Genomic DNA, 26,343 nt, shown 5'->3' on the forward strand with positions numbered 1-26,343 from the left:
CCAATGCAGTCTTAAAATACAATTTTAAGGGTTTTTGTTTGTTTTTTTAATTAAGAAAGGGCCCCAAGAGGGCAAAAGTTCCCAGAGCCCATGAAGGTTATCATGTGGCCCTGCCCTAATCTTCCCTCCTGCCCACTCCGATCCTCTAGATCCCAGGGATTTCTCTCCCCACATCACAGTGTATCTGCCCTATGCCCCCCCCAATAGTCGGGGAGCTCCTAGAGGGCAGGACCCTTCTTCACTCATCCTCATGTCCCCACAAACTCAGTGCCTGTTCCACAGTCACATCAGATACTGCATTGCCTCTTTTGGGGTTGGGGGAAAACCTTAGGGAAAAAGGGCTAGATTCTAAATTAACATTGCCTGAGAACCCCTGGAAACCATGTAAAACATTCACATTTGTGAAGGCGGACTTTGTCCATATCCCCTACACTGAACTCCTCCTGCCAAGTTCACTCAGTAGATCCAACAGATCCTTCTCAGGAGTAATCCTGACTATGCAGCAGCATGTGACACTACTCAGCAAGCCCTCCTTTTTGGCTTCTATGGCATTGTTGTCTTGGTTTCCTCCTATTTCCCTGGATATTCCTACTGTCTCCTTTGCACGCTCATCCCTTCTGCTGGGCCATTAAAAACAAAGAGTAATGATGATGATGATGATGATGATGAAGATGATGATAGTAGCTGAAACATACCAGTATTTACTCTGTGCTGGGCACTACTGTAAGTATCAGTTCTTTTAATCCTCACAATAATCCTAAATCCATTCCCCAGCCACCAGCCAGAGTGACTTTTCTCAAAACCAAATCTAATCTCCCACTTAAAAGCTCTGCTTAAAACCTTCTAATGGCTTCCCCAGCCCACAGCTTGTAAGGTCTTTCATGATCCTGGTCCTGCCCACTTCTCCAGCCCCCTTTCTTACCACAACGCTTCCTATAACCCTTCTGCTTTTTGCTTCTGCATCAAGAACTCGAGTTCTTTGTATGTACTGTTCCCACTGCCTGAAACACTCTTCCTAATACTTATGGCTCATTCACGGTTCAGTTGAACATCACCTATTCTGGAAGCCAGGGAGTAGGGAGGTGGGGGACTATACAGCATGGTGGTTATGAGACCAACACTGAAACCAACCTGCCAGGTTCAATTTCCCACTCTGCCACTGCCTAACCAAGTAACCTTGGAAAAGCAATTTAAACTCTCTGGGACTTCAGTTATTCCTGTCGTGAGGATTAAAGAAGTCAGTGCATAAGGCACATGCAGTGCTACAGGTGTCGCTTCCTTCCAGGCCCAGTTGAGACATTTTACCAAGTATTTTCCAAAACTCCTTTATGCCCTGGCCGGTTTGGCTCAGCGGTTAGAGCGTCCTCCTGCGGTCCAGAGAGACCCAGGTTCGGTTCCCACTAAGGGCGCGTACCTCGGTTGCAATTTGTCCCCGGCCCTGGTTGGTTGTGCGGGTGGCGACCACTCGATGTGTCCCTTTCACGTCGATGTTTCTCTCTCTCTCTCTGTTCCTCTCTCTCCCTCCCACTCTATCTGAACAAAAAATGGAAAAATGTCTTCGGGTGAGGATAAGAAAACCCAAAAAACTCCTTTATAATAATACTGTCTAATGTCAGCCTCACTACTAAAAATGTCCATCTGCCCACCCTGCCAGACTGTCAGCTCGATGAGGACAAGGACTTCTGACCTTGGTCCTGCCCTATTTCTAGCGCCTAGCTCACAGCAGGTGTTCAGATTTGGTATACCAACGACTTCAAATCCAACACTTACCAGATATCTGATGATATAAGCTTTCCGGCAAACAGCCACCTCGAACAAGGAAGGAAAAAGGGGGTAAGATTTTTAGCAAAAGGGTATACACAGCAGACTCAGGCTGCAAACAGTCACAAAGGCGACCTGGTAATTAGGAAAATACCTTTATTATTTTTGAAATGTTCCAATATTCAATGTAAAAAAACCTGATAGTGGCTTTTTTAAAACTTGACAAATTATAGAAAAATGACTTTCTCCTTTCTTTACAGAAATGCCCCCCACCCCAAATAAGACAGATCTCCATTATGGCTGAAACAGGGCAGGAAGGAGGGGCAGAGAATACAACGAGTAGAAGTGAGGCTCTCTGGCAGCCAGAGGTTTTTCTGCACATGTACAGCCCAGGCTGAACCCAAAGACCTGTAACCCCTCTGAGGGAGGCTCAGTCCACACACAGGGGTGACGCACCTTGGCAGGCCTCTGCCTCGAAGCTAGCAGTGACCGAGGGCCTGCAGCATGGCACTGGTGGCTGGCAGGCCACAGTCAAGGCAGCTCCATGGGAACAAGATCCGGAGGCAGGCCTGCAGCTATAATTAGCAGTTGGTAATTTTTAGAAAAAGACACTTGAGTTGCTCACTGTTAGTTTTTAATCAGATCTCTGACTCCTTCCCTTCTCATCCATGGCCGGGCACGGGGTTACAGCTGTAGCAGAATGCTGTTTGTTGATTTGAGAAAACTGAAAATGTTTTGTACTTACAAAGGCGGATGGAATTCAAAAACCGATCCCACCGATTTTTATGAGGAACATGACTGTTTCTCTTGAGTGTCTCAAGTCAAAACAAGGCAACCGCCTAGTGATTTATCGTCCCCACTACGCATTTTCCGCCTTCCAGAAGGCATTAGAGAAAGGGCCAACGTCCGCCAGGAGCGATTGTAAACATACCACTGACAGCTTGGACACTTTGTTTTTAAATGCAGCAGGACTTTTTCCTTTGGCCCTGATGGAAAAGCCGACTCCCTGGGACTGTTTAGGCAGGAGCAGACAGGAGGGCTCCCTGAAACCTATGAGTGAGGGACCAGTGGTCCCCATTGGCTAGGAGTGTGGCTGGAGCATCATCAAAGGCAACTGATACATTTATGGCATGTGAAAATTGTCCTGTGGTCCCCAACTGGCCTCCAGTCTTAACCTGGCTGGAAATGGGACATGGGAGGTACAAAACAAGTTGTCATAAGGCACATGGTTGAGCTGGTCCCCACTCCAGGCCCAGAAAGATTATCTCTTCGCACGATTCCAAAAGTGTTGGAAAGCAGAGGAGTTGATGACACTCACTATGAGCAGCAGCAGCAGATACAGGGATAGCATGACCGTAAACCAATGGCTGGAAAACCAGGACAGATGGCTCGAAGCCCTGCTTAAAAGGGAAAAAAGGGTGATATTGGCAAAATGAGAAAAACATTTTTTAAAAGTGTATGCAACAACTTCTGGCTCAAAGATGAAATAATGAATTTCATCCTCTGAGTGAGCCATGAAATGAAGCTTCGTGCGTTCTCCTTTGCTCGAAAAATCTGAGGCTGTTTGCCCTGGCACTGACACGCCTTCACCAGAACATGTTCTAAATGTACAAAGACAGCTATGCAATGAGCTCATCCTGATCTTCTCTTTTATAGCTGCTCCTCTTGGACCTTCTATATCCTGTCTTTTCTTAAGCAGGACATCAGTATCTAGAAGAATGACCTCGCTCAAGGTGTCTGCCCAGATGGCAGCAGGTGGCAGGTTATTTAGCAAAAGTCTTTTCACTTTTAGACACATACCGATATCAATCCTCTGTGGCCCGTTGGGAGATGATCTAAACTGTTCAAGTGTGCACTAGAGAGACACTCCAGGGAGAAGTGGGAAGGAATGGAATTTCCAAATACAAAAAGCCAAAGGATAATGTCCCCCAGACTCAGGAATCCTAGACAAATTTGTCAAATTTGAGGGGAGGAGGGATTTTTACTGGTTTATGAAATCCTGAAGCATGGAAACCAGTGGTGTATATAAGCAGGAGTGGGGAGTATTAAAGGTGACCCCCTTTCCTGTCTTACCTGCTCACCTGCTGCTCATCCCCATGAAAAGCTAGACCCCAACAATACAGCAATATCTCAAAGTGACTCCAACCTGGAGAATCCTACACACATACACCCACCCCCCCAACACACTGCTAAAGTAAAATGAGGCATCCACTATGGCTCTTGGAAGCCACAAGGCCTCATCTGCCATTGGACTCAACACCTTCACTTTAAAGATGAAGATGAAGCTTCTCAGGTCAAGAGAGGAAATGGTGGTTCAAAAGCCACCATGGAAAGTGACCCAGCTGGGTGGTACCCAATCCCAGCCAGTGTCCAGTCACCACCCTGTCTCTCAGTTTAATCTAATCAGTGGGTTTCAGACTGAAACCAGAAGCCTAAGTTGGCTGAGGGGCCTCATGGTCTGGGGCAGCCAATTTGGCTTCATTCAGTCCCTTGTGTTATTTGTGTTTATGAATCTCTTTGTCTTCTTCACTAGAATACACAGTCCTCTGAGGGCCAGGACCACATCTTATGCAACCTTACCCTCACCCCTCACCATGTCTAACACAGTGTGTTATATACTTTATACACAGCTGAGGCCTAAGGCTGGAGAAAAGAGGGTGCTGGTAATAAAAAATCCAACACTTTCAATGCAATTGTCCTCCTGGACCTCAGGCAGGGACCGTCCTTCTTACCTCTTGGCCTGCTTCTGTGAGTACACCAGAAGGTACTTCACTCGCAGGAGCTGGTTGTTGGTAACCACAAAGTACTTTGGAGGGATGTCGCCCCCTTCACTGTGTCTGATTCTCGCTCTGCTACGATCTATCTCCTTGGAATCTGAATAAGGAAAGTAAAGCACAACTTTACTGGGGGAGGGGGGAGGGATACAATAATAAAAGCAGCAGCCTGGCTGGTGTGGCTCAGCGGTTGAGCATCGACCCATGCACCAAGAGGTCACAGGTTCGATTCCCAGTCAGGGAACACGCCCAGGTTGTGGGCCCAATCCCCAGTCGGGGGCATGCAAGAGGCAACCAGTTGATGTTCTCTCTCATCAATGTTTCTATTTCTATCTCCCTCTCCTTTCCTCTCTCTCTAAAAAATTAAATTAAATTTAAAAATTTAAAAATAATAATAAGAGCAGCAAATCATGAAAATAAATGGGTCAAGCCCTGGTCCTGGGGGTGAAGCCCCAGCAGGCCGAGAAGTGAGCCTATATGTGTAGTGAAACAGTAAAAAACAGGAGAGTCAACAGAGAGAAAAGAAAAAAGGAATAGGAAAATAAAAGATACAAGAAGGGGAAAAAAAAACTTGGCTGAATGGGAAAAGAAGAGGAAAGCAGCAGATTCATGTTCAAAACAAAAAAATAATCTGGGATGAAGAACAAGGACATGTCTCTTAGCAGGCACTTGAAATTAACCATTCTGGATTCAAGCTTCTAACAACACTTCTACTCTTTGTACCAAGGCTTGTTCAAACAAACAAACAAACAGAAACAAAACTTTTAATACCATGAAAAGCTCTGGTAATTTTAAAAAAGCCAAAGCAGTGTGACAGCAGACATTGCAAGGTTTTGTTCTGATGTTTAATGTCACAGTTTGCAAACTTCCTAAGAATTATAAATGCAAATATACATGCTGTCTGGTTTAGGAGGGTGGCGTCAGACCTGGGCCCGTTTCTCAGAGTTCCAGGTGTTTTACATTAGAGGCCAGGAACAGTTTTCTCAATTTTCCTTTTCTCAATGGAACCAACAGGCCAATTATGGAGACCAGAATGACAGTTTCGTGACTCTCCTGCCTTTGCAGGCAAAGCAGCAGGGGGTACTGGGCAAATAATCCAAGGAACGTATCGGGAAAGTGGACTGAGGCGGCCAGCTAGTCGTCTGCTCCCTGGAGGCCTGGGATTTACTGCCCCAGTTGTCTCTCACACCCTCCAGAGCACACGCCAGAGCAGCCTGAGGGACAGTATAAACACTCATCTTGCCGTGGCCGGTTTGGCTCAGCAGTTAGAGCGTCGGCCGGTGGACCAGAGTTCTGGGTTCGGTTCCCGCTAAGGGCACGTACCTCCGTTGCAGTTTGTCCCTGGCCCCGGTTGGGGTTGTGTGGGTGGCACCACCTGATATCTCTCTCACATCCATGTTTCTCTCTCTCTCTTCCTCCCGCTCTGTCTAAAGATAAATGCAAAAATGTCCTCAGGTGAGGATAAAATAAATAAATAAATAAACACTCATCTTTAGCTTCAGTTTGGCAACTATTTATTGAATATTAATACCAGGCTCCCTACTGATACCAGGTGCCTAAGACTGAATGAAACCCACTTCCTGCCCTCAGGAGTCCGTGCTCTGTCCTCACACACTCACTTTCAGCTGTCACATCTCACTTCCTCCCCACAGCCTTCTCTGAGCACCTGGACTACCATGCTTGCTCCTTCCGCTGAGCTGCCCCATGGATCTCATCAGCTCCTTCACCTACCACCTACCATCAGCTCTATCTACCTACCACCTCGTAGTAAGTGATATCTTCTCTGTTGTGTGTTCAATCCATAAGGAGACTGCTCACTGCTTGAAGGCAGGCCCACGTCCCACATGCTCTGGACTCAGCCCATCCATCCCTTGGCATGCAATGGGTACTCCACCCAACAGCTGGGCCAACAGCAAAAGTCTGCACATCCAGAGGCCTGCAGCCTAAGTGTGGGCCAAGTGCTCACTCACCTTTCTTCTTGGTTTGGCACTTGACATCTGGATGGTCAATGACCTCACACACAGCCACACAGCTGAGGATGGGGCCAAGGAGGCTGTGCTGCCACCCATGGCCATGGGGGCTATAAATAAGGGCCAGGCTCAAGTCACTGGTGAGGTAGGTCCCTTCCCCGAACAAGGATGTCTAGAATGGCAGAGGTCATGAGAAAAGAAACAGAACTGGGTAAGTATAGAATGCCACAGCAAGACAACACAGGTCTTTCAACACAGTTGTAGACACAAAATTTTCAAGCCTCTTTTTTTCCCAGCAGAAGGCAGAAGATCAAATAATCCTATGACATCATTATGGGGTTATTACTAAACACATTTCTATTTGACGACAGTTTAACAGGTTGTGGATATACCTGACTATCCTGGCAAACTAGTAGTTCCTATGGTCAAGGCTGAATGAGAAAAACAAAAGTATAAGAGTCCAAACAGACCCGAGTTTGAATCTTGCCTATATCTCCAACAAGCTGGCAAGTTATATAAACTCTCTGGGTCTCAGTTTCTACATTTACAAAATGGCGATAATAGTTTCTCTTCTCCTTCATAAGGTCATGGATGAGGATTCAATGAGAAAAATGTATATTAAGCATCAATCAGGACACCTGGCACATGAGGGGGGTGGGCACTCCATCCATGATCTCATGTGGTAATATATATAGTAATTCCTGTTACATGAATGCATTAGCGTAACACTGATGGGCTAGCAGAAGCAAAGTCACACTCTATGTACTGGGAGGGGGATCACACCTGAAGGGCGAAGTAATCTGTGTCATTACTTAGAAAAGAAATGGCCCTGACCAATGCTTTAGTGGTTAGAACATCAACCCCCACATTGAAGGGTCAAAGGTACAATTCCCGGGCAAGGGCATATATCTGTGTTGCAGGTTCGATACCCACCCCGGTAAGGATGTGTGCAGGAGACAAGCAATCCATGTGTCTTTTTTTTTTTTTTTTTAATTTTATTTTTGTCATGTGTCTCTTTCACATCAATGTTTCTCTCTATCTATCTATCTATCTATCTATCTATCCATCCCTCCCTCCCTCCCTCCCTTCCTTCTACTCTCTCTAAAATTATCAATGGAAATAATATCCTTGAGTAAGGATTAACAAAAAAAAAAAAAAGAGAGAGAGAGAGAGAGAGAGAAAAGGAGGAATGACTCTCTCAGAACAGAAACTATAACTGAATAAAGAAGGCCTATAGGAGGGGCAGGGTAAGTGTTATTCTTTGCATTGGTGTTGACCTAGAAAATGTCCAAAAATCTAGAAGGCAGCTCCTTGGTGGCAGGTGCTTATTTGGTGCCCTCCATAAAGAAGCACGCCAGGTGAGAAAGAAGATCTCAGGTTAAATACCTCAAGTTGAGCCTACAGAAATCACAGCAAACACATCCTTTGCTCATGGCAGACATCAGTAATCAACCATGATGGCCAACAAAAATATATCAATCATGGCCCTCATTCACACTGACTGAGAATCTTTCTCAACACAACACCCCAGGTAGCTGCTACCCAGAACAGTGCTATTCTGGAGCCACAGCATCAGTCCCTCAAGACGACAAGGGGACTCTAACAGCACACTGAACATCCTATGCTTAGGAATTGAGAAATGTCTCGTTTGGTGGTACCAGACTTTCAAAAATCTAAGCCAGTTAAGTGAAGATTAGGGAACATGAAACAAGCCTTTGCTTGGCCTTTGGGAAGCCCCTTGCTGGGTCAGGCAGAGTTCTCATGTCTTAAAAGCTGACACAGCCCTGGTCGGTTTGGCTCAGCGTTTAGAGCGTCGGCCCGCGAACCAGAGAGGCCCGGGTTCGGTTCCTACTAGGGGCACATACTTTGGTGGCAGTTTGTCTCCCGCCCCAGTTGGGGTTGTGTGGGTGGCATCCAGTCGATGTCTCTCTCTCATGTTGATGTTTCTCTCTCTCTCTTTCTCCCTCTCTCCCTCCCTCTGTCTAAAGATAAATGAAAAAAAAAAAAATGTCCTCAAGTGAGGATAAAAAAAAAAAAGCTGACACAGACCTTCTCCAAGGACACTGGATGTTCTCTGAATCTGACCCCACATCCATTCTCCTCTTATGCCTGCTATATATATGGCCTTCCCTAGACTCAAACCCCTTGAGCATGGCTGCAGTGAGAGAAACTTAGGGTATCTCTCCCATGAGAACAATCTCATAACTTCAACTGGCAGGCCCCTCACTGAAAACCCAGACAGAAGGGGCAAGAGAAGCCACTTTAGCAAAGGACTCTGATGAGATGCTGCTAAGCAACAAACTCCCTGGGGTACTGAAGTGAAGGTCTGGTGTACAAAACTATAACCAGCAGGCAACTTCTTCAGGCTGGCTGTGCTGTGGAGGGAGGCCCCGGATTCCAGTAGCCTGGCCATAACAATCAGCTGAGAGCCAGTGTAAACAAGCCCATCATCCTCGACAGAACCTAAGTGCACTGATCTGCCGCAGCACTGCTGGGAAGTCTCTCCGCCTCTGGGCGGCATCAGCCACAACCCAGCTGTGGCTCAGGGAGTCAGCCCCCAGACGTGGCAGGTGCTGCACAACTGGAGGAAAGGTTGCAGCTGCGGCCACCCCCCCCCCCCCCCGAGTCCCTCTGCATCCGCCTAGGAAAGCAGTTTTCGTGGTGCTAAGGACAGAGAGAGCCCTTTGCATGCATGAACTGAGTCAGTCCTCTCAGTACACCAGAAGATGGGTAATGGTGCCCTATTTTACAGATGAGGACATGAAGGACCAGAGAGTTTAAGTCAATCTGCACAGGGCCACAGAGCTGGTAAGAAGGTCTTTTTGGCTCCTGTCTGTACCCTTCCTCCTACACTTCACTGAGAGGCAAAAAGTGCCAGCAGAGCCCTGGCTGGTGTGACTCAGTTGATTGAGCTGGTTTGATTCCCAGTCAGAGTACATGCCCGGGTTGCAGCTCAATCCCCGATAGAGGGCGTGCAGCAGATAAATGTATCACTCTCACATCAGTGTTTCTCTCTTTCCCCCTCCCTTACCCTCTCTGTAAAAATCAATTTAATAATCTTTTTTTTAAAAAGTGCCAGCATGCCCTTGCTGGTTTTGCTCAACGGTTAGAGCGTCGGCCTGCGGTCCAGAGAGACCCGGGTTAGGTTCCTGCTAAGGGCATGTACTTTGGTTGCAGTTTGTTCCCAGCCCTGGTTGAGTCGTGAGGATGGCAGCCACTCGATGTGTCCCTTTCACGTCGATGTTTCTCTCTCTCTCTCTTCCTTCCACTCTATCTGAACAAAATATCAAAAAATGTCCTTGAGTGAGGATTTTTAAAAAAAGGGAAAACACTAATGGGAGAAAACCAACTCAAGGAGGGAGGGAAGGAACCTCTCCTTATCGCATCCCCCAATTTCTCCAAGGGCAGACTCTGCTGGAGTGACCCCTAAAGCAGTGCTTCTCAAACTTCAAAGTGCAAAGGAATCACCTGGGGAGCTCATTAAAGCGTGACTTCTCATCAGGTGGCTTGGGTGGGCCCTGAGATTCTACTTGTCCAACAAGCTCCCAGGTGACGCTGATGCCACTGGTCCAGGACCATGCTGAGTGATAAGGGTTGGCCACACACTGGGATCACCTGGTGAGCATTTAAAGCATGTTGCTGTCTGGACCGGACTCCCAGAGATGCTTCTCAAACCGTCATTGGTATTAGAATCACCTGGAGATCTTGTTAAAGTGTAGTTTCTGATTCAGAAGGTCCAGGGTGAGCCCAGGATTCTGCTTTTTCACAGGCTCCCAGCTGCTGCTGGTCTGTGGACCACACTTTGAGTGGCAAGAACTTAGGGAACCTGCCCCTCCCCAACCCTCACCAGGTCTGACCCGCCCCCGCCCCCCGCAGATGTCATCAGGCTTAGACCCCACCTTGTTCAGGTGGCAGTGCAGGCCATTGTGGATGATGGAATGGAAGTTCTCTAGGCGGCTCCCATGGAAGGCGTAGATTAGGTCACGTTCTCCTTTGGTCTCATAAAATTTGGCATTCGCTGGGTCGGAGTACTCGATTTCAAATAGGAAGTCCGGCACGGGGACAGCAGTGTGAGGGGCACCAGTCAGCTTTTGGATCTTTTCAAACTTGAAAATATGAAGGGAGTCACAATTTTATTTGGGAAGCCAATAAATGTGCTGCCAAAATGGCTTCCTAAAGCCTTGGGCTTAAGTCCAGTGGACTCTGCTCATGAGAACAACTGGTTTCATGAGAATAAAGACATCTATGTATAAATAAACTCAGAGCTTATAGCTCAAGACTGCCTTCCTCTAATAACGTTTTCCCTATAATAGGCTGAGAAGCATGCTTAGGCTCCTTCTAACTAAAGATCGCAGCTAATTTTCATAACACTTTCACCTCTAATTCCTGTATTACATCTTTACAATAATCTCAGGAGGTAGAAAGATGTGATAAATGGCAAAAATGGCCAAATATTTTTCCTCCCACCCCTCTGCAATGTGACTTTGCAGGTGGAATGCCCCCAAGATTCCATCACGAGATGGAAACTATTTCTCTGCCCCTTGAAGCTGAACTTGGCCATGTGACTTGCCTTAGCCAATGGGACCCTGGTAAACATACAGCAAACACAGACTTGAAAAGGACTTGCCCTTCCTTGTCTGCTGCTGGGAACCCTTCACCCTTCACCCTTCACTACCACATGAACAAGCCCTGTTAGCCTTTAAGAGGATGACAGCTTCATCGAGGAAGGCCTCAACCATAGCAGCCATCCCAGCTGAAGCCCCAGACATATAAGTGATCGACCCTAGATCACCCAGGCCCAGGTGAGCCAGCCCCAACTAGAAGAACCACGCAACCAACCCACAGAATCATGAGTAACAATAAATATCGTTTTAAACTACTAGATTTTGGGGGAACGGTTTGTTATGCAGCAAAAAAAAACTAATTGATACAAAAGAGTGAGCTCCTTCCTAAGGGGCAATAATCCTCTTTAGGGCAAAGAACACATCATTTCAGTGATTTCCAAACAGTAAGTCACATTCTATGGCAAAATTTTCTCTGGGGTGTGAAGAAAAAAATTAGGGAGGCCCTGGCTGGGTTGTTCAGCTGGTTAGAGCATCATCCTGATACACCAAGGTTGCAGGTTTGATCCCAGTCAGGGCACATACAAGAATCAACCAATAGCCTGGTTGGTGTGGCTCAGTGGTTGAGTGTCAACCCATGCACCAAGAGGTCACCATTTCGATTCCCCATCAGAGCACATGCCCAGGTTGTGGGCCCAATCCCCTGTGGAGAGCATGCAGAAGGTGGCCAATCAATGTCTCTATCTCTCTCCCTCTCCCTTCCTTTCTCTCTAAAATCAATAAAGAGCCCTGGCCAATTTTGCTCAGCGGTTAGAGCGTCAGCCCACAGACCAGAGAGTCCTGGGTTTGATTTCTGCTAAGGGCACGTACCTCAGTTGCAGTTTGTACCCAGCCCAGGTTGGGGTCATGTGGGTGGCAACCACTCGATGAGTCTCTCTCACATCGATGTTTCTCTCTCTCTCTTCCTCCTTCTCTCCCTCCCGCTCTATCTGAAGATAAATGCAAAAAGTGTCCTCAGGTGAGGATAAAAAAGTATATATATATAAAAAATAAAATAAAATAAAAAGTAAAATCAATAAACAAAAAAAAATCTACGAATAAATGCATAAGTAAGTGGAACAACAAATCAATGTTTCTATCTTTTACTCTCTCTCCTCTCTCTCTCCCCCCATCTTCTTTCCAAAATCAATAAATAAAAATTTCAGCCCTGGCCGGTTTGGCTCAGCGGTTAGAGCGTCGGCCTGCGGTCCTGAGAGACCCGGGTTCGGTTCCCGCTAAGGGCGCGTACCTCGGTTGCAGTTTGTCCCCGGCCCTGGTCGGTTGTGCGGGTGGCAGCCACTCAATGTGTTCCTTTCACATCGATGTTTTTCTCTCTCTCTCTGTTCCTCTCTCTCCCTCCCACTCTACCTGAACAAAAAATGGAAAAATGTCCTCGGGTGAGGATAGATAAAAAAAAAAATTTCAAACTCTGGTCGGTGTTCTCAGTGGTTAGACCATCAGCCACAGACTAAAGGGTCACAGGTTCGATTCCCAGTCAAGGGCACAAATCTGGGTTGCAGGTTCGATCCCTGGCCCCGGTTGGGGCACATGTGGGAGGCAACCAATCAATGTGTCTCTCTCATATCGATGTTTCTCTCTTTCTCTCTCTCTCTCTCCCCCTCCCTCCCTTCCACTCTCTCTAAAAATCAATGAAAAAATATCCTTGGGTAAGGAAATAAATAAACAAACAAAAAGAAAAATTAGGGCAATGTAACGGATTAGATATAGATATTGCAGTAAGGTTGACATGATCCTTTCTTTGGAAGAACTGTTCTTTATTCTGATGTCAGGACCATCCTCATTTTTGGTGTTAAAACTTCCTTTTATAAACTGATGATCCTTGGTAGGCTAATGTCCTTGCTTGGGCACAATAAAAAGCTGAAAATCCTAGGTGCCAACACTCCATATTTTAATGGAAGTTAACTGGTCCATAATCAGAAGTCAAGGAGCTATGGCCTTATCTACTTTACCTGCAGCAATATCTAGTAGGTGCCTGATGCCCACATGAGGAATGAATAAATCTCAATTTAACAGATGACAAATGTGAAACCCAGAGAATCATCTAAGAGTTAACAGTCCAGCCTGGACTGAATGTGGATCTCCTGACTCCCACTCCAGGGCTCTTTATGTTATTTTACCATCCAATACAGGTGGATGTCCCTAGACACCACAATCCAAGATATTAAATTCTATACCATTTAAGAAGAATTTCTGTCTCTAGCAGGAGCTTATAAAATTGAATGCTCTTAAATTAAAAATGATTAATTAAGTGAAGAACAGTACAAATAAACCCCTGCTGCCTCTCAGAGGGAAGAGCACCAGACTGGGGGTCTGCCTTCCCACACTCTCTGGTCCTTGTCATCCCAGCCTGTCCCTCGGAGATCCGGCCAGGCAAGAGACAGAAAATTATGGAATGTCTGGTCTATGTCAAAAACTATACTGAGAGTGATACACATTCTATTATAGCTCCCCTCTGAGGTAACATTTTTTTAAAATATGTTTCTATTGATTTTTTAGATAGAGAGGAAGGGAGAGGGAGAGAGAAAAACATCGATGAGAGACATGGATTGGCTGCCTCCTGTATGCCCCCCACTGGGGACCTGGGCATGTGCCCTGACCAGGAATTGAACCAGGACTTCTCAGGCCATGGTACGATGCTCAGTCCACTGAGCCATACTGGCTGGGCCTCTGAGGTAACCATTAATAGTCTCAATTTACAAATGGGGAAAAGGAGACCCAATTATAGATGAAAGTGGAATTTAAATCCACAGCCTGAAGTTTCCCATTACTTCAGGCTCTACCTCTGTTTTTTAAAAACTGGGTTAGAGCCCTGGCCAGTTTGGCTCAGCGGTTAGAGCGTCGGCCTGCGGTCTGGAGAGACCCGGGTTCGGTTCCCGCTAAGGGCACGTACTTCGGTTGCAGTTTGTCCCCGGCCCTGGTTGGTCGTGTGGGTGGCAGCCACTCGATGTGTCCCTTTCACATCGATGTTTCTCTCTCTCTCTCCCTTCCTCTCTCTCCCTCCCACTCTATCTGTACAAAAAAATGGAAAAATATCCTCGGGTGAGGATTAAAAAAAAAAAAAAAAAGAAAAAAAAAAACTGGGTTAGACCAGCCCAGCCAGTGTGGCTCAGTGTATTGAGTATCATCCCATGGACTGAGCAGTCCCAGTTCGATTCCCAGTCGAGGCACGTGCCCAGGTTGCAGGCTTGATTCCCAGTGGGGGACGTGCGGGAGGCTGCTGATTCATATTTCTCTTTCTCTCTCTCTTTCAAAAAACAGGATGAGGCTAATGTTTCTTAAGGTGTGGTTAAGGGTCCACCCTTATCAGAATTACCTGGAGTGCTTGTGATACCCAACATTTACAGAGCTCTTAGCATGTGCCCTTAGACATTGTTCTAAGTGCAAAAATTCATTCAGTTCTCACTCTTTGCTAGCCATGTCCCTGATGGAAGTACACTATTTGTATCCCCATTTTATTTATTTATTTATTTATATTTTTTATCCTCACCCGAGGACATTTTTCCATTTTTTATTTAGATAGAGTGGGAAGGAGAGAGAGGAAGAGAGAGAGAGAAACATCAACATGAAAGGGACACATTGAGTAGCTGCCACCCACACGACCCAACCAGGGACAAACTGCAACCAGGGTACATGCCCTTAGCAGGAACCAAACCCAGGTTTCTCTGGACTGCAAGCCTACTCTCTAACTGCGGAGCCAAACCGGCCAGGGCTGTATCCCCATTTTATAGATGAGGAAACAGAGGTACTGAAATGTACCAAGAAACCTGCTCCAGGTTGCACAGCTAGTAGGAGGGAGAACACAGCTTTGTACTGCCAGTGTGCAAATTCCTGGGCCCCACTTCAGACACAGAATCAGAATCTCTGGGAGCAAGGTGCAGGAACCTGCATTTGCAACAAGCTACCCACGTCATCTGGTGCACAAGGAGGTCCCTCGGAACCTGTGATCCTACAGACCAGTCTCACCTCTGACTTCCCTGCACTGTGGACTGTCAGGACTTTTGAGGATAAAATCCAGCTCAGCAGGTCCCAGGCCCATTTGTCTTTGTCTTCAGAGTACTGGAGAAATTCTTTCAGATTGGGTAATTTACTGGCATCTGCAAGCTGAAGTGAGAAAAACCTCCATTAGCACGGATCCTAGACAAAACGAAAAGCAGGGGCCCTCTAGCGGTAAGGAAGGCAACCTGCACTTCTTTCATGTCGAATTTTCTGCGAGGGCAATGCACAGGTTTACTATCCCCTTTCCAAATAATACCCAACTGCAAATGCTCCAAACACTGAAAGGCTGTTGTGTAACTCATTTGGTACAAAACCTGACCTGAACTGATGTGAGGTTAATTTAATCTTTACTTATCCCACTTCATGTTACATTTTGTTGCGGGAATTTAATTCTGATGATGGGATGCCACCTCACTGGAGGTGTTACCAAATACATGATATATACACGGGTGGGTAAAGGGTTAGCAAAGCATGAGAAAATGACCTGCAGTTAACTTATCAGCCTGTTCCCCTGGAGACCAGAACAAGGTAGTATGGCCACCACATACATAACCAGACAATGCTGCTTATGGTAAAAATGACCCAGAGTGGTAAGCTGCACCTGCACTGGGAGAAACTGCAAGTGGGGAATCCATGGTTTGAGGTTTCTCTGAGTGTGCTGACTTTCTGCAAGGGCCATGGCAGCTATGTCTATGGCGTTCTTACAAGAGAGGCTAGCCTCTAAATCATGGGGTTTCGTTAGGTGAAAGCAGTTCCTACACCCATCCCACATGACTCTCCCCTTCTTACACATGAGCTGTCAGCCTCGGAAGCCAAGACTAGATGCTGGACTTCTGTGTGGACTGCTGCAAGGAATTCCACGGAAACGGAACACCCCGCTGTACGTTGTGACCGTTCTTGGGGCCTTCTGAGTTAGGCTGGTGCCCTTGTGGCCTGCTATAGATGTCTGAGTTGGCCAGTTTAGTTGTGTTATTACACCACATTATCACCTTTGTAAAATCAGGCAGAATCTGAATTCCAAAACACATCTGGTGCCAGGTTTTCTGTTAAGGGACTTGGGATCTGGACTAACAGATAGCTACAAGGTAACTGTAGCTTTTGCTCGGAAATTATTACTAGAAGTCAAATCTCTCTAGCATGGCACTTAGAAAAACACCATAGACTGGTGACATCTGTGAGCATGCCTTGGGCTGTACCCTTCCAAACTCTGTTCACTCAATCTCCTGGAATGCCCTCACTTCTATCACCCCTCTCCCTAAACTCCTAAAACTCTCAGCCCCTATATTCTCTCCCCAGTACGGCCAGGATTTCCAGAGGCCAAAGACAGTCCTATATTTTTCTAATTCTCCACTTTCCTGGACTCAGGGGAAAAAGCAGACAGATCTTGGTTTGAATCCCTGCTCCTTTTTTCCTTTTTTTTTTTTTTTTAAAAAAAAGAATAGTTTATTGATTCTTAGAGAGAGAGGAAGAGAGAAGAAACATCCCTGTGAGAGCATAACATCGATTGCTGCCTCCTGCACGCCCCCTATTGGGGTGAATCCCTGCTCCTTAAGCAAAGCACTGGACCTGGCTGAGCCTCAATCTCCTCTCTGATATGGGAAGCCCACTATCTCCGTGCCAGGTTGTCAGGAAGATTACAGAAAACAACAGAATGTCAGGGCCTGGTTTATACATGTCCATTTCTTTGTTCTTATTTATATTTCTCCCTGACAACACCCCCACACACAGTTTTACTGGGAATGTAGTTGGTATTTCATGAATATCAATGTGCTCTTTTCCATTTTTTATAATGACTGATGCTGACCTTGGGGTTTTTGGTTTTTTTTCTTTTTCTTTTCTTTTTTAATCCTCACCTGAGGACATACTTAGAGAGAGAAAAACACCGATGTGAGAGAGAAACATTGATAAACTGCATTTCATATGCTCCCCAGCTGGGGATCGAACCTGCAACCCAGGTATGTGTCCTGACTGGGATATGAACCGGCAACCTTTCGGTGTACCAGACGACATCCAACCGAGCCACTCCGGCCGGGGTGGGAGCGAGGGGGTATTTTTTAACTCTGTAGTTGAAAATCAGAAACATTTCAGGGCTGCTTTATCCCTGTCTCTTCCAAAGATTCAATCAATAGCTTCAGACTTCTAATAAAACTATCTGTACATGCCTCATAGACACTTTTAGTTTAAAAAGAAAAAACCATGGATGTGTGGTGTGTAAATGCTCCATGAGTGCCCGGTGCTACACAATGGGGAGGCAGAAAGGTAAATAATCATGACTTAAACCTTCATTATCATAACAAAGATGGATACAAGCTACTAAGGAGATTTAGTGGTACCTGCGTTGCGGAGAGGCTGAGGGACAAGTGGGTGGTCAGGAAAGGCTTTGGCAGAGGAGGTGCTGTGTGACCTGGGTTTGCTATGCAAAGACACAGAAGCACAAAAGTGCAGCGTGTGGTCAGGGCAGTGGATGGAGACGTGGTTACTCGTGAATGCTCTCTTCCCAGGCAGGCTGGGTCCAAATCTGGGCTCTTATACCCTCTACTGTGACTTTGGTGAGTTGTTTGACTTCTTGTATCTTCGTATTAGTAGCCATTTCATGGGATCTTTGTGCAGTTTGATCAACTTAAACAAGTACAGCGCACAGAGCAACAGGAAGGTATTACATACTCCAATGTTAGTGGGATTGCCAGGGTTGTTGTCATCATTAAATGCAGGTGGTTTGGTGTGGCTGGAGCCTAGAGTGCAGGTCACCAGGAAGAACAGGAATGAGAAGGTGATGAGATCAGCCTGCGAAGGCCTCGGACACCCACCTTGGGGTCTCTGGGCTTTGTTTTGTAGGCAATACAGAGCCACTGAGGGTACCTGAAGATGTGTTCCAAATGGTACACCCTCAGGTGGTCACCCACATGGCCTGCTGCCTGCCCAGTCCAAAGGACACCTCCCAGCATCTTGTGACCTCTCCCGTCCTGCTTTTCTACTCCTGGTCACACTTATTATCCCAAAGCCAGAGCTGAGTCTTCTCTCCCATAATTACTGTCCCCATCACTCCTGTTTTCAAATCCCACCTGTGAGCACAGCCCTTGCCAACGGTCCAGACCTGGGCACAGGGAGCTCTACAAAACGACAGTCAGCTAAGCCAGGTCCCTTTAGAGGCTCAGTTTGGAGAAGTGGAAGAAACCATTCCCAGCTCCGAGATCGACCCAGGTCTCACCTGAGCTCCCTCAGGGAGAGCCCTCTTCCAGGGCTCAGGCCCCTCAACTGCTACCTGCCCTGTGTGTCCTCCTGGCTGCTCTCTTTGCCCCCCACTCTTTAACCCCTCAACTGGCTTTCTTTATGACCTATTTTACTTTTCAGGCTACTCTGAAATATAAATCTGCTGCAACAAGTTAACAGAATTCTTCCTCTTGTGATCAAAACCTGTTTGCATTTTAGCAGGACCTTTTGGGGACCAGGCACACAAGTAGGGCTGTATCATAAACTATAGCCTACCCAGTTAAATTTGAGTTTCAGATAAATAACAAAATAAAAAATTTTTTAGTATAACCCATGCAATAATTTGGCATACTTGCATTCTAAAAATTATTTGTTTCTTCTCTGAAATTCAAATTTAAATAGGTGGCCTATATTTTTATTTGCTAAATCTAGCAATCCTGTCCTTCACAAGTCCCTCGAATCTATTCTGGCCTCTCTGCCTAACAGTACCTTCCGCAACATGCTTCTCACCTGCTCCCCCCATGCCATTCCTAAGTGCCCTATGCGTTTCCTTCTCTGTGCTCCTGCAGTTGCCAGCACGAGAGTCCACACAAGCTTCAAGGCCAGCCTAAAATCACCTCCCCTAACCCTGACCACTCACAACCTCTGTGTTCCCCTGTGCTCTATGCAAAATCCTACATTGGTACTTGACTCTCTAGGGCCACATCAAATCTGGCTGGGACAAATAATTCCTAAGGGCCATCTTATATATTCTAGAGTCCCAGCAGCCAGCTTAGAACCTGGCACAGAGGTCAGAACAAGATAGTAAAAGCTAATATTTATTGAGGCCTTATCACATGCCAGGCACTGGGCTAAATGCTGTGCACACGTCATCGCCTTTTATCCTCACAACAATCTATTTAAAAGGGGAGAAAACTGAGGTTTGGAGAGGTTAGGAACCTTGCCTAGGGTCTTGCAGCTCTTTAGTACAGGGTCATGAAGCCAAGCAGTCTGACTCTGAGGTCTGTTCTCTGTGATTCTCTCCTATCAATGGAGAAAATGGACTAAATATCTTAGCCAAAGGACCAATTCCCACAGAACTTTAAGAGGTGGCTTGGGAAGCCAATCAGGTATGTTTCTGAAGTCTCCCACCCCCAAATAATACAACCAAGGCAGCTACCAGCTGTACGTAGGTCTTTGGTAAGGAGAAAGATGTATGTTGTATGTAGTATGAAGCCGGGTCAGGAGACAAAAAACCGTTACAGACCACCATCCCTGGCAGTGGAAGGCATTTACCAATAACTGGACTGAGGAGAATAACTGTTCAAGAAGAAGGCAAGCATTTCTGGGGTTTAGGGGAGACGGCAGAGGGAAGGGTTTATAGATCAGGTAGAATAGGAATGGGACCTGGAGTGACGGGGAGCATTTTGGGGGGCAGAGACAGAGCACTCCCCGTGGGAAGGAGCTTCGCAGAGGCAGTGAAGTGAACAGTGCCTGTCCAAAAATGTGGTCCCAACCCTGGCCTGTTGGCTCAGTGTTTAGAGCGTTGGCCCACAGACCAAAGAGTCCCGGGTTCAATTCCGGCCAAGGGCATGTACCTCGGTTGTGGTTCGTCCCCAGCCCTGGTTGGGGTCATGCAGGTGGCAACCAATTGATGTGTCTCTTCTTATATCGATGTTTCTCTCTCTCTCTCTTCCTCCCTCTCTCCCTCCCGCTCCATCTGAAGATAAATGTAAAAATATCCTCAGGTGCCCAGATGGTGTGGCTCAGTGGCTGAGCATTGACCCATGCACCAAGAGGTCTCCGGTTCGATTCCTGGTCAGGGTACATGCCCAGGTTATGGGCCAAATCCCCAGTGAGGGGCATGCAGGAGGCGGCCAATCAAGGTTCACTCTCATTGATGTTTCTATGTCTCTCTCCCTCTCCCTTTCTCTCTCTTTAAAATCAATAAAATATATATATATATATCCTTGAGTGAGGATAAAAAACAAAAACAAAAAACAAAAATGTGGTCCCAGGCTCAAATGCCCCAGAGCCAGAGGGGTGATGAAATGAGTAAAAGGGGAAAGAGTGATAAGGGCTATGTTGAACAGAGACCCCTTGCCTAGCATATGGCCCAGCCCCCAACCCCCCAGTTTCAGCTGGTTTCTGCCCAAGAGTGACCTCCACCCAGGTGGTGAAGCCTCAGATTTGTTTTTTGTTTTTTTTTTCATTAAAAGAAAAAATCAACCAAAAAGGAAAAAAAAAATCAGCAAACTGCATTTTTAAAATTTTCTCTATTTCTAAAAGGCTAGGTAGAGAATAACCTTTCATCCCACAGAAAACACTTCTGCAGTTTCTACTCTGGGGAACAAGGAGGGATTCAGTAGAAGAAATGACTCAGGGAGCCTGGGCAAGGCCTGTATGGTGGCAGTGCCGGGCAGTCGCAGCGTTTGAGAAAGAAGTCTCTCCCCCAGCAGGTGTGGCTTGGTATACTGAGCATCTTCCCATGGACTGAGAGGTCCCAGTTCAATTCCTGGTCAGGGCACATGTCCGGGTTGCAGGCTTGATCCCCAGTAGGGGGCGTGCAGGAGACAGCTGATGGATGTTCTCTATCATGTCAATGTTTCTCTCTCTTTCTCCCTTCCTCTCTCTAAAAAATAAAAAATAAAGACTAAGCCCTGGGCAGTTTGGCTCAGCGGTTGGAGCTTCGGCCTGTGGACCAGAGAGTCCCGGGTTCGGTTTCTGCTGGGGGCACGTACCAAATAATAATAATAATAATAATAATAATAATAATAAAGACTGAGAAGTCTTACAGTAAAGAAACAGTTTAACTTTAAAAAAGAAAGAAAGGAAGGATATCTCTCAAGAAAGAGGAGGTTTGGGTGGCTGAGAGGCCAAGGGCAGGAACCAGCAGGCGAGGAGCAGAGAGGAATGATGATCATGGAAGGGGATAACTCAACCTCCTCGCTTTGATTCAGGAGGTGACAGCACAGCCCAGGGGACACGGCCACAACCCAGATCACATTCTCCTGGGGAGGAGGCCCAGGAATCTGTTTACAGAAGTTGCCACAGGTGCTTCTTATCACCAGGTTAGATGTTACACAATGTTGTTCTGGAAGGGCTGGCAGCAGGAAAGAAAGAACATCTGAAAAAAATCCTTATCTCACCCTGGCCAGTTTGGCTCAGCAGTTAGAGCATCGGCCCTCGGACCAAAGGGTCGTGGGTTCGATTTCCAGTCAAGGGCATGTACCTGGGTTGCAGGTTCGATCCCAAGCCCTGGTCAGAGTCATGCAAGAGGCAGCCAATCAATGTCTCTCTCTTTTTTTTTTTTTAATCCTCATCCGAGGATATTTTTCCTTTTTTTTTTTTTGTACAGACAGAGCGGGAGGGAGAGAGAGGAAGGGAGAGAGAGAGAGAAACATCGACGTGAAGGGACACATCGAGTGGCTGCCACCCGCACGACCAACCAGGGCCGGGGACAAACTACAACTGAGGTACGTGCCCTTAGCGGGAACCGAACCCGGGTCTCTCCGGACCGCAGGCCGACGCTCTAACCGCTGAGCCAAACTGGCCAGGGCCAATGTGTCTCTTTTACACCAATGTTTTCTCTCTCTCTACCCCTCCCTCCCTTCCACTCTCTCTAAAAATCAATGAAAAAAATAACCTCTGGTGAGGATTAACAACAACAAAAATCCTGTAGTGGACCATTTGGTTGAGCATCATCCTGTGCACTGAAAGGTTGCAGGTTCAATCCCCATATGGAAGGCAATCAATTGATGTCTCTCTCTCTCCTTTCCTCTCTCTAAACATGCCCTTGGGTGAGGATTTTAAAAAAGCCCAGCCAGTGTGGCTCAGTGGACTGAGCGTGGTCCCATGGACTGAGAGGTCCCAGTTCGATTCCTGGTCAGAGCACATGCCCAGGTTGCAGGCTTGATCCCCAGTAGGGGGCATGCAGGAGGCAGTTGCTTGATATTTCTCTCTCACATTGATGTTTCTATCTCTCTCTCCCTCCCTCTAAAAAAAATTCAATAAAAACATTTTTCTTTTAATGTCCTTGTCTAGGAAGATGCCAGAGGTCATAATTATTAGATGTGGGTGGAGGTGCTGGAAGGAAATGAACCAAAGGTCCAGCCAAGGTTACCAGCCTCAGGACCAAAGTGACACCCATAACAGTGGGGGGGAGGGATGGGTGGAGCTGATAGGCTACCAAGATGAGTCTGGAAAAGGTAGACACTACAGTTGCACACAGGTGTGCCCGGCTTTGCACAAACTTAAGGTATAAAAATTCAGAGTTAGTAAAACAGACTGGGGATGCAAGTCTACTTTACAGAACTCTTCACAAAAGAAGTCTTCATGGAGACCCTTTAAAAGAGTGGTTCTTCACCTTGGCTACAACATCAGCAACACCTGGGAGCTGGAGGGTGGTCTGCCACCAGCACATATACTGATTAGCTGATGGGGACAGAGATAATAGGACCTACATCACTGAGTTGTTAGGAAGATTGAGTCCCACGTAGAAACAGCTCAGAACAGTGCCCAGCTAGTAGTCAGGGCTATCAGTACTGTGTAACTGTCAGGTACTGTACTATTATTATTAATCAAATGTCCCTTTCTACTGCCCACCAATTTGCTAAGAAAAGGCCTGCATTTCTGGAATGGCTGGGAAGGGAGGAGGTGGTTTCTCATGGAAAGATAAATTCCACCACTGGATCCTCCGCATCATCATAGGCTAAGGAGTCCTTCTAGCCACATACCTACCGCCAGTCACATTACATTATATCTATGTCTGTATCCATATTTTTTGTTTGTTTTAATCCTCACCTGGGGATTTTCAGATAGAGTGGGAGGAAGGGAGGGAGAGAGAGAGAAATAGAGAAACATCGATGTGAGAAAGACATATCGATTGGCTACCTCCTGCACAACCCCAACCAGAGTTGGGGATCCAACCGCAACAGAGGCACATGCCCTTAACTAGAATAGAATCTGAGACTCTTTGGGTCGAGAGCCATCGTTCTACCCACTGAGCCAAATCAGCCAAGGCTCCATATCTTTTTCAATCTGTATATTCCACCTCCCTCTTCAGATACCATCTTTGAGAGCAGGGAAATAAAAAGTACTCGGCTCGGCCTGTGTGGCTTGGTGGTTGAGTGTGGACCCATGCACCATGAGGTCACCGGTTTGATTCCCAGTCAGGGCACATGCCCATGTTGTGGACCAGATCCCCAGTGGGGAGCATGCAGGAGGCAGCCAATCGATGCTCTCTCTCATCGATGTTTCTATCTCTTCCTCTCCTTTCCTCTCTCTCTAAAATCAATACAAAAAAAAAAAGGTAATCAGAGCCCTGGCCAGTTTGACTCAGCGGTTAGAGCGTCAGCCTGCAGTCCCGTGAGACTCGGGTTCGGTGTCCGCTAAGAGCATGTCCCTCACTTGCAGTTTGTCCCTGGCCCTGGTTGGTCGTGCGGATGGCAGCCACTCGATGTGTCCCTTTCATGTTGATGTTTCTCTCTCTCTCTCTTCCTCTCTCTCCCTCCTACTCTATCTGAACAAAAAATGGAAAAATGTCCTCAGGTGAGGATTAAAAAAAAAGGTAATCGGAGAGACTGAGAATTTTAACTTGAGATACCAAGTATGCACCTAAATGGACATTTATTTACTGGACTGAATCTAATTGTTATCATTTCCTCACTATCAGTAGGTAGGTGCTCATGAAAATGATCAAATCAATTAATAGGGAAAATGTTAAACTACATATTTTCTGCAAATAAACAAACAAAAAAGTCCCAATGTCCAGGCTCCACCTCAGACCAGTTAAATCAGAATCTTTAAGTGTGGAGCCCAGACAGCAGTTTTTAAAGCTTTCCAGGTGATTTCAATGTGAAACAAGGTTCAGAGCCTTGTAAAGAATGATCTCCCCAGTAAACGTCAATTCAATTTCCTTTTTTTTAAATCATCACCGAAGGATATTTTTCCATTAAGCCTCAGATACAGTGGGAGGGAGGGTGAGAGAGAGGGGGGGTGGGGAGAGAGACACATCAATGTGAGAGAGATACATCAATGGTTGCCCCCCTCACAACCTCGACCAGGGCTGGGGACTGAACCACAACTGAGGTAGTGCCCTTGACCGGCATCAAACCTGCGACTCTTTGGACCGCCAGACAACACTCTAACCACTCAAACCGGCCAGGGCTCAATTCAATTTCTAATCTGGAAGTAAGCATCAAAACCTTCCTTAGAAAGTTCTGTTACCACCCACTCGGAGTGGCTCAGTGGATTGAGCGTTGTCCCATGGACTTAGAGGTCCCAGTTTGATTCCCCATCAGGGCACATGCCAGGGTTAAGGGCTCGATCCCCAGAGAGGGGCTTACGGGAGGCAGCTGATTGATGTTTCTCTCTCACATGGATGTTTCTATCTCTCTCTCTCCCTTCCTCTCTCTCTAAAAAAGTCAATTAAAACATTTGTTTTTTTTTAAATGCAGGCCCTGGCCAGTCTGGCTCAATGGTAGAGCATCGACCCACAGACCAAGGAGTCACAGGTTCAATTCCAGCCAAGGGCATGTACCTCGGTTGCGGTTCATCACTGGCCCTGGTCAGGGTCGTACAGGAGGCAATCAGTCAATGTGTCCCTCTCACATTGAGGTTTCTCTCTCCCTCTCTCTCTCTCTCCCTCCCATTCTAATGGAAGATAAATAGAAAAAATATCCTCAGGTGAGGACTAAAAAAAAAAAAAAATGCAGATCCTGCCCTGGCCGGTTTGGCTCAGCGGTTAGAGCGTCAGCCTGCGGTTCACTGAGACCTGGGTTCAGTTCCTGCTAAGGGCACATACCTCAGTTACAGTTTGTCCCTAGCCCTGGATGGGTTGTGCAGGTGGCAGCCTCTCTATGTGTCCCTTTCACGTCAATGTTTCTCTCTCTCTCTCTCCCTCCCACTCTATCTGAACAAAAAATGAAAAAATGTCCTCGGGTGAGGATAAAAAAAAAATGCAGATCCTGCCCTGGCCAAGTAGTTGGTTAGTGTCATCCTCATACAACAAGGTTGCAGATATGATCCCTTATCATGGCATATACAAGAACACCAAATTGATGCCTCTCTCTATCCCTCTCTCTTTTTAAAACCAATTAGAAAATTTGATTTTTTAAAATGCCAATTACTGCCCTGGCTGGTTTGGCTCAGCAATTAGAGTGTCAACCCACGGACTAGAGAATCCCGGGTTTGGTTCCCGCTAAGGGCACGTACCTTGGTTGCAGTTTGTCCCCGGCCCTGTTTGGGATTGTGTGGGTGGCAACCAGTCGATGTGTCTCTGTCACATCGATGTTTCTCTCTCTCTCTTCCTCCCTCTCTCCCTCCCACTCTATCTGAAGATAAATGCAAAACGTGTCCTCAGGTGAGGATAAATAAACAAAAAAAATGCCAAATACCTAAAAAATGCAGATTGGGTAGGTCTGGGGAAGGGGATAACCTGACATTCTGCATTTCTAACAAGCTCCCAGGTGATGCTGCTGCTACTGGTCCTCAACCCCACTTTGAGTGACAAGGGCCTGGAACTAATACAAAGGAGTCATTACCACCCACTTCCCACCCCCAGAAAGGGTCTGTAGACTAATGGAGAACCAGGGCATGGGGTTTCCTAGGGGAAAAACAAAACAAACCTGAAGTTTGAAGGCCAATGGTCAGGACTACAGGACATTGCAAGAATGCTACAGATTCTCTGATCTAATAAGGGCTTAGCCAACCCTTGTCTAAAGGAACAAGATCAGAAACCCTCAGCCTGGGCAATCGTAATATCCAATTTGATTCCTCAAACATCTGATAAGCACCTCCCAGGCCAGGCACTTGGAATACAAAGACCTTCCAGTGTAAAATTGAAGTGCTGCCTCAAAATAAAAATATCCTCAAAACAAGGGCCCCTGAGAGATGATTTGGGACTTTGGGGCATGTGAGAATAGGGCCAGAGCCGTGCCTAAAGCCAAGAGTTTGGTTTAGCAGGAGGCGTTCTCAGGAAAGCAATAATCAATAAAGTAATTCAAGCCAGAGCTCTAATTTTTGGAAACT

At 46.6% G+C, this 26,343-nt stretch overlaps 1 protein-coding gene across 2 annotated transcripts in view; it reads right to left on the reverse strand.

Annotated features, from left to right (window-relative positions):
• Positions 1-1,992: 1,992 nt before the first annotated feature.
• The window catches only part of PARP16 (poly(ADP-ribose) polymerase family member 16), a 29,288-nt gene continuing 4,937 nt past the window's right edge, over positions 1,993-26,343 (reverse strand). The window contains exons 2-6 of one of the 2 annotated variants that reach the window (XM_036270400.1): positions 15,091-15,228; positions 10,405-10,611; positions 6,506-6,677; positions 4,494-4,635; positions 1,993-3,161 (exon numbers count right to left, since the gene is read on the reverse strand). In XM_036270400.1, coding sequence (XP_036126293.1) covers positions 3,023-3,161; positions 4,494-4,635; positions 6,506-6,677; positions 10,405-10,611; positions 15,091-15,228 — 798 coding nt within the window. In that variant the 3' untranslated portion in view covers positions 1,993-3,022. The remainder of the gene's footprint in view (positions 3,162-4,493; positions 4,636-6,505; positions 6,678-10,404; positions 10,612-15,090; positions 15,229-26,343) is intronic. The other variant, XM_036270412.1, reaches the window with a different exon arrangement.

This window comes from Molossus molossus, unplaced genomic scaffold (genome assembly GCF_014108415.1).
Source record: "Molossus molossus isolate mMolMol1 unplaced genomic scaffold, mMolMol1.p scaffold_m16_p_1, whole genome shotgun sequence".
NCBI lineage: Eukaryota > Metazoa > Chordata > Mammalia > Chiroptera > Molossidae > Molossus > Molossus molossus.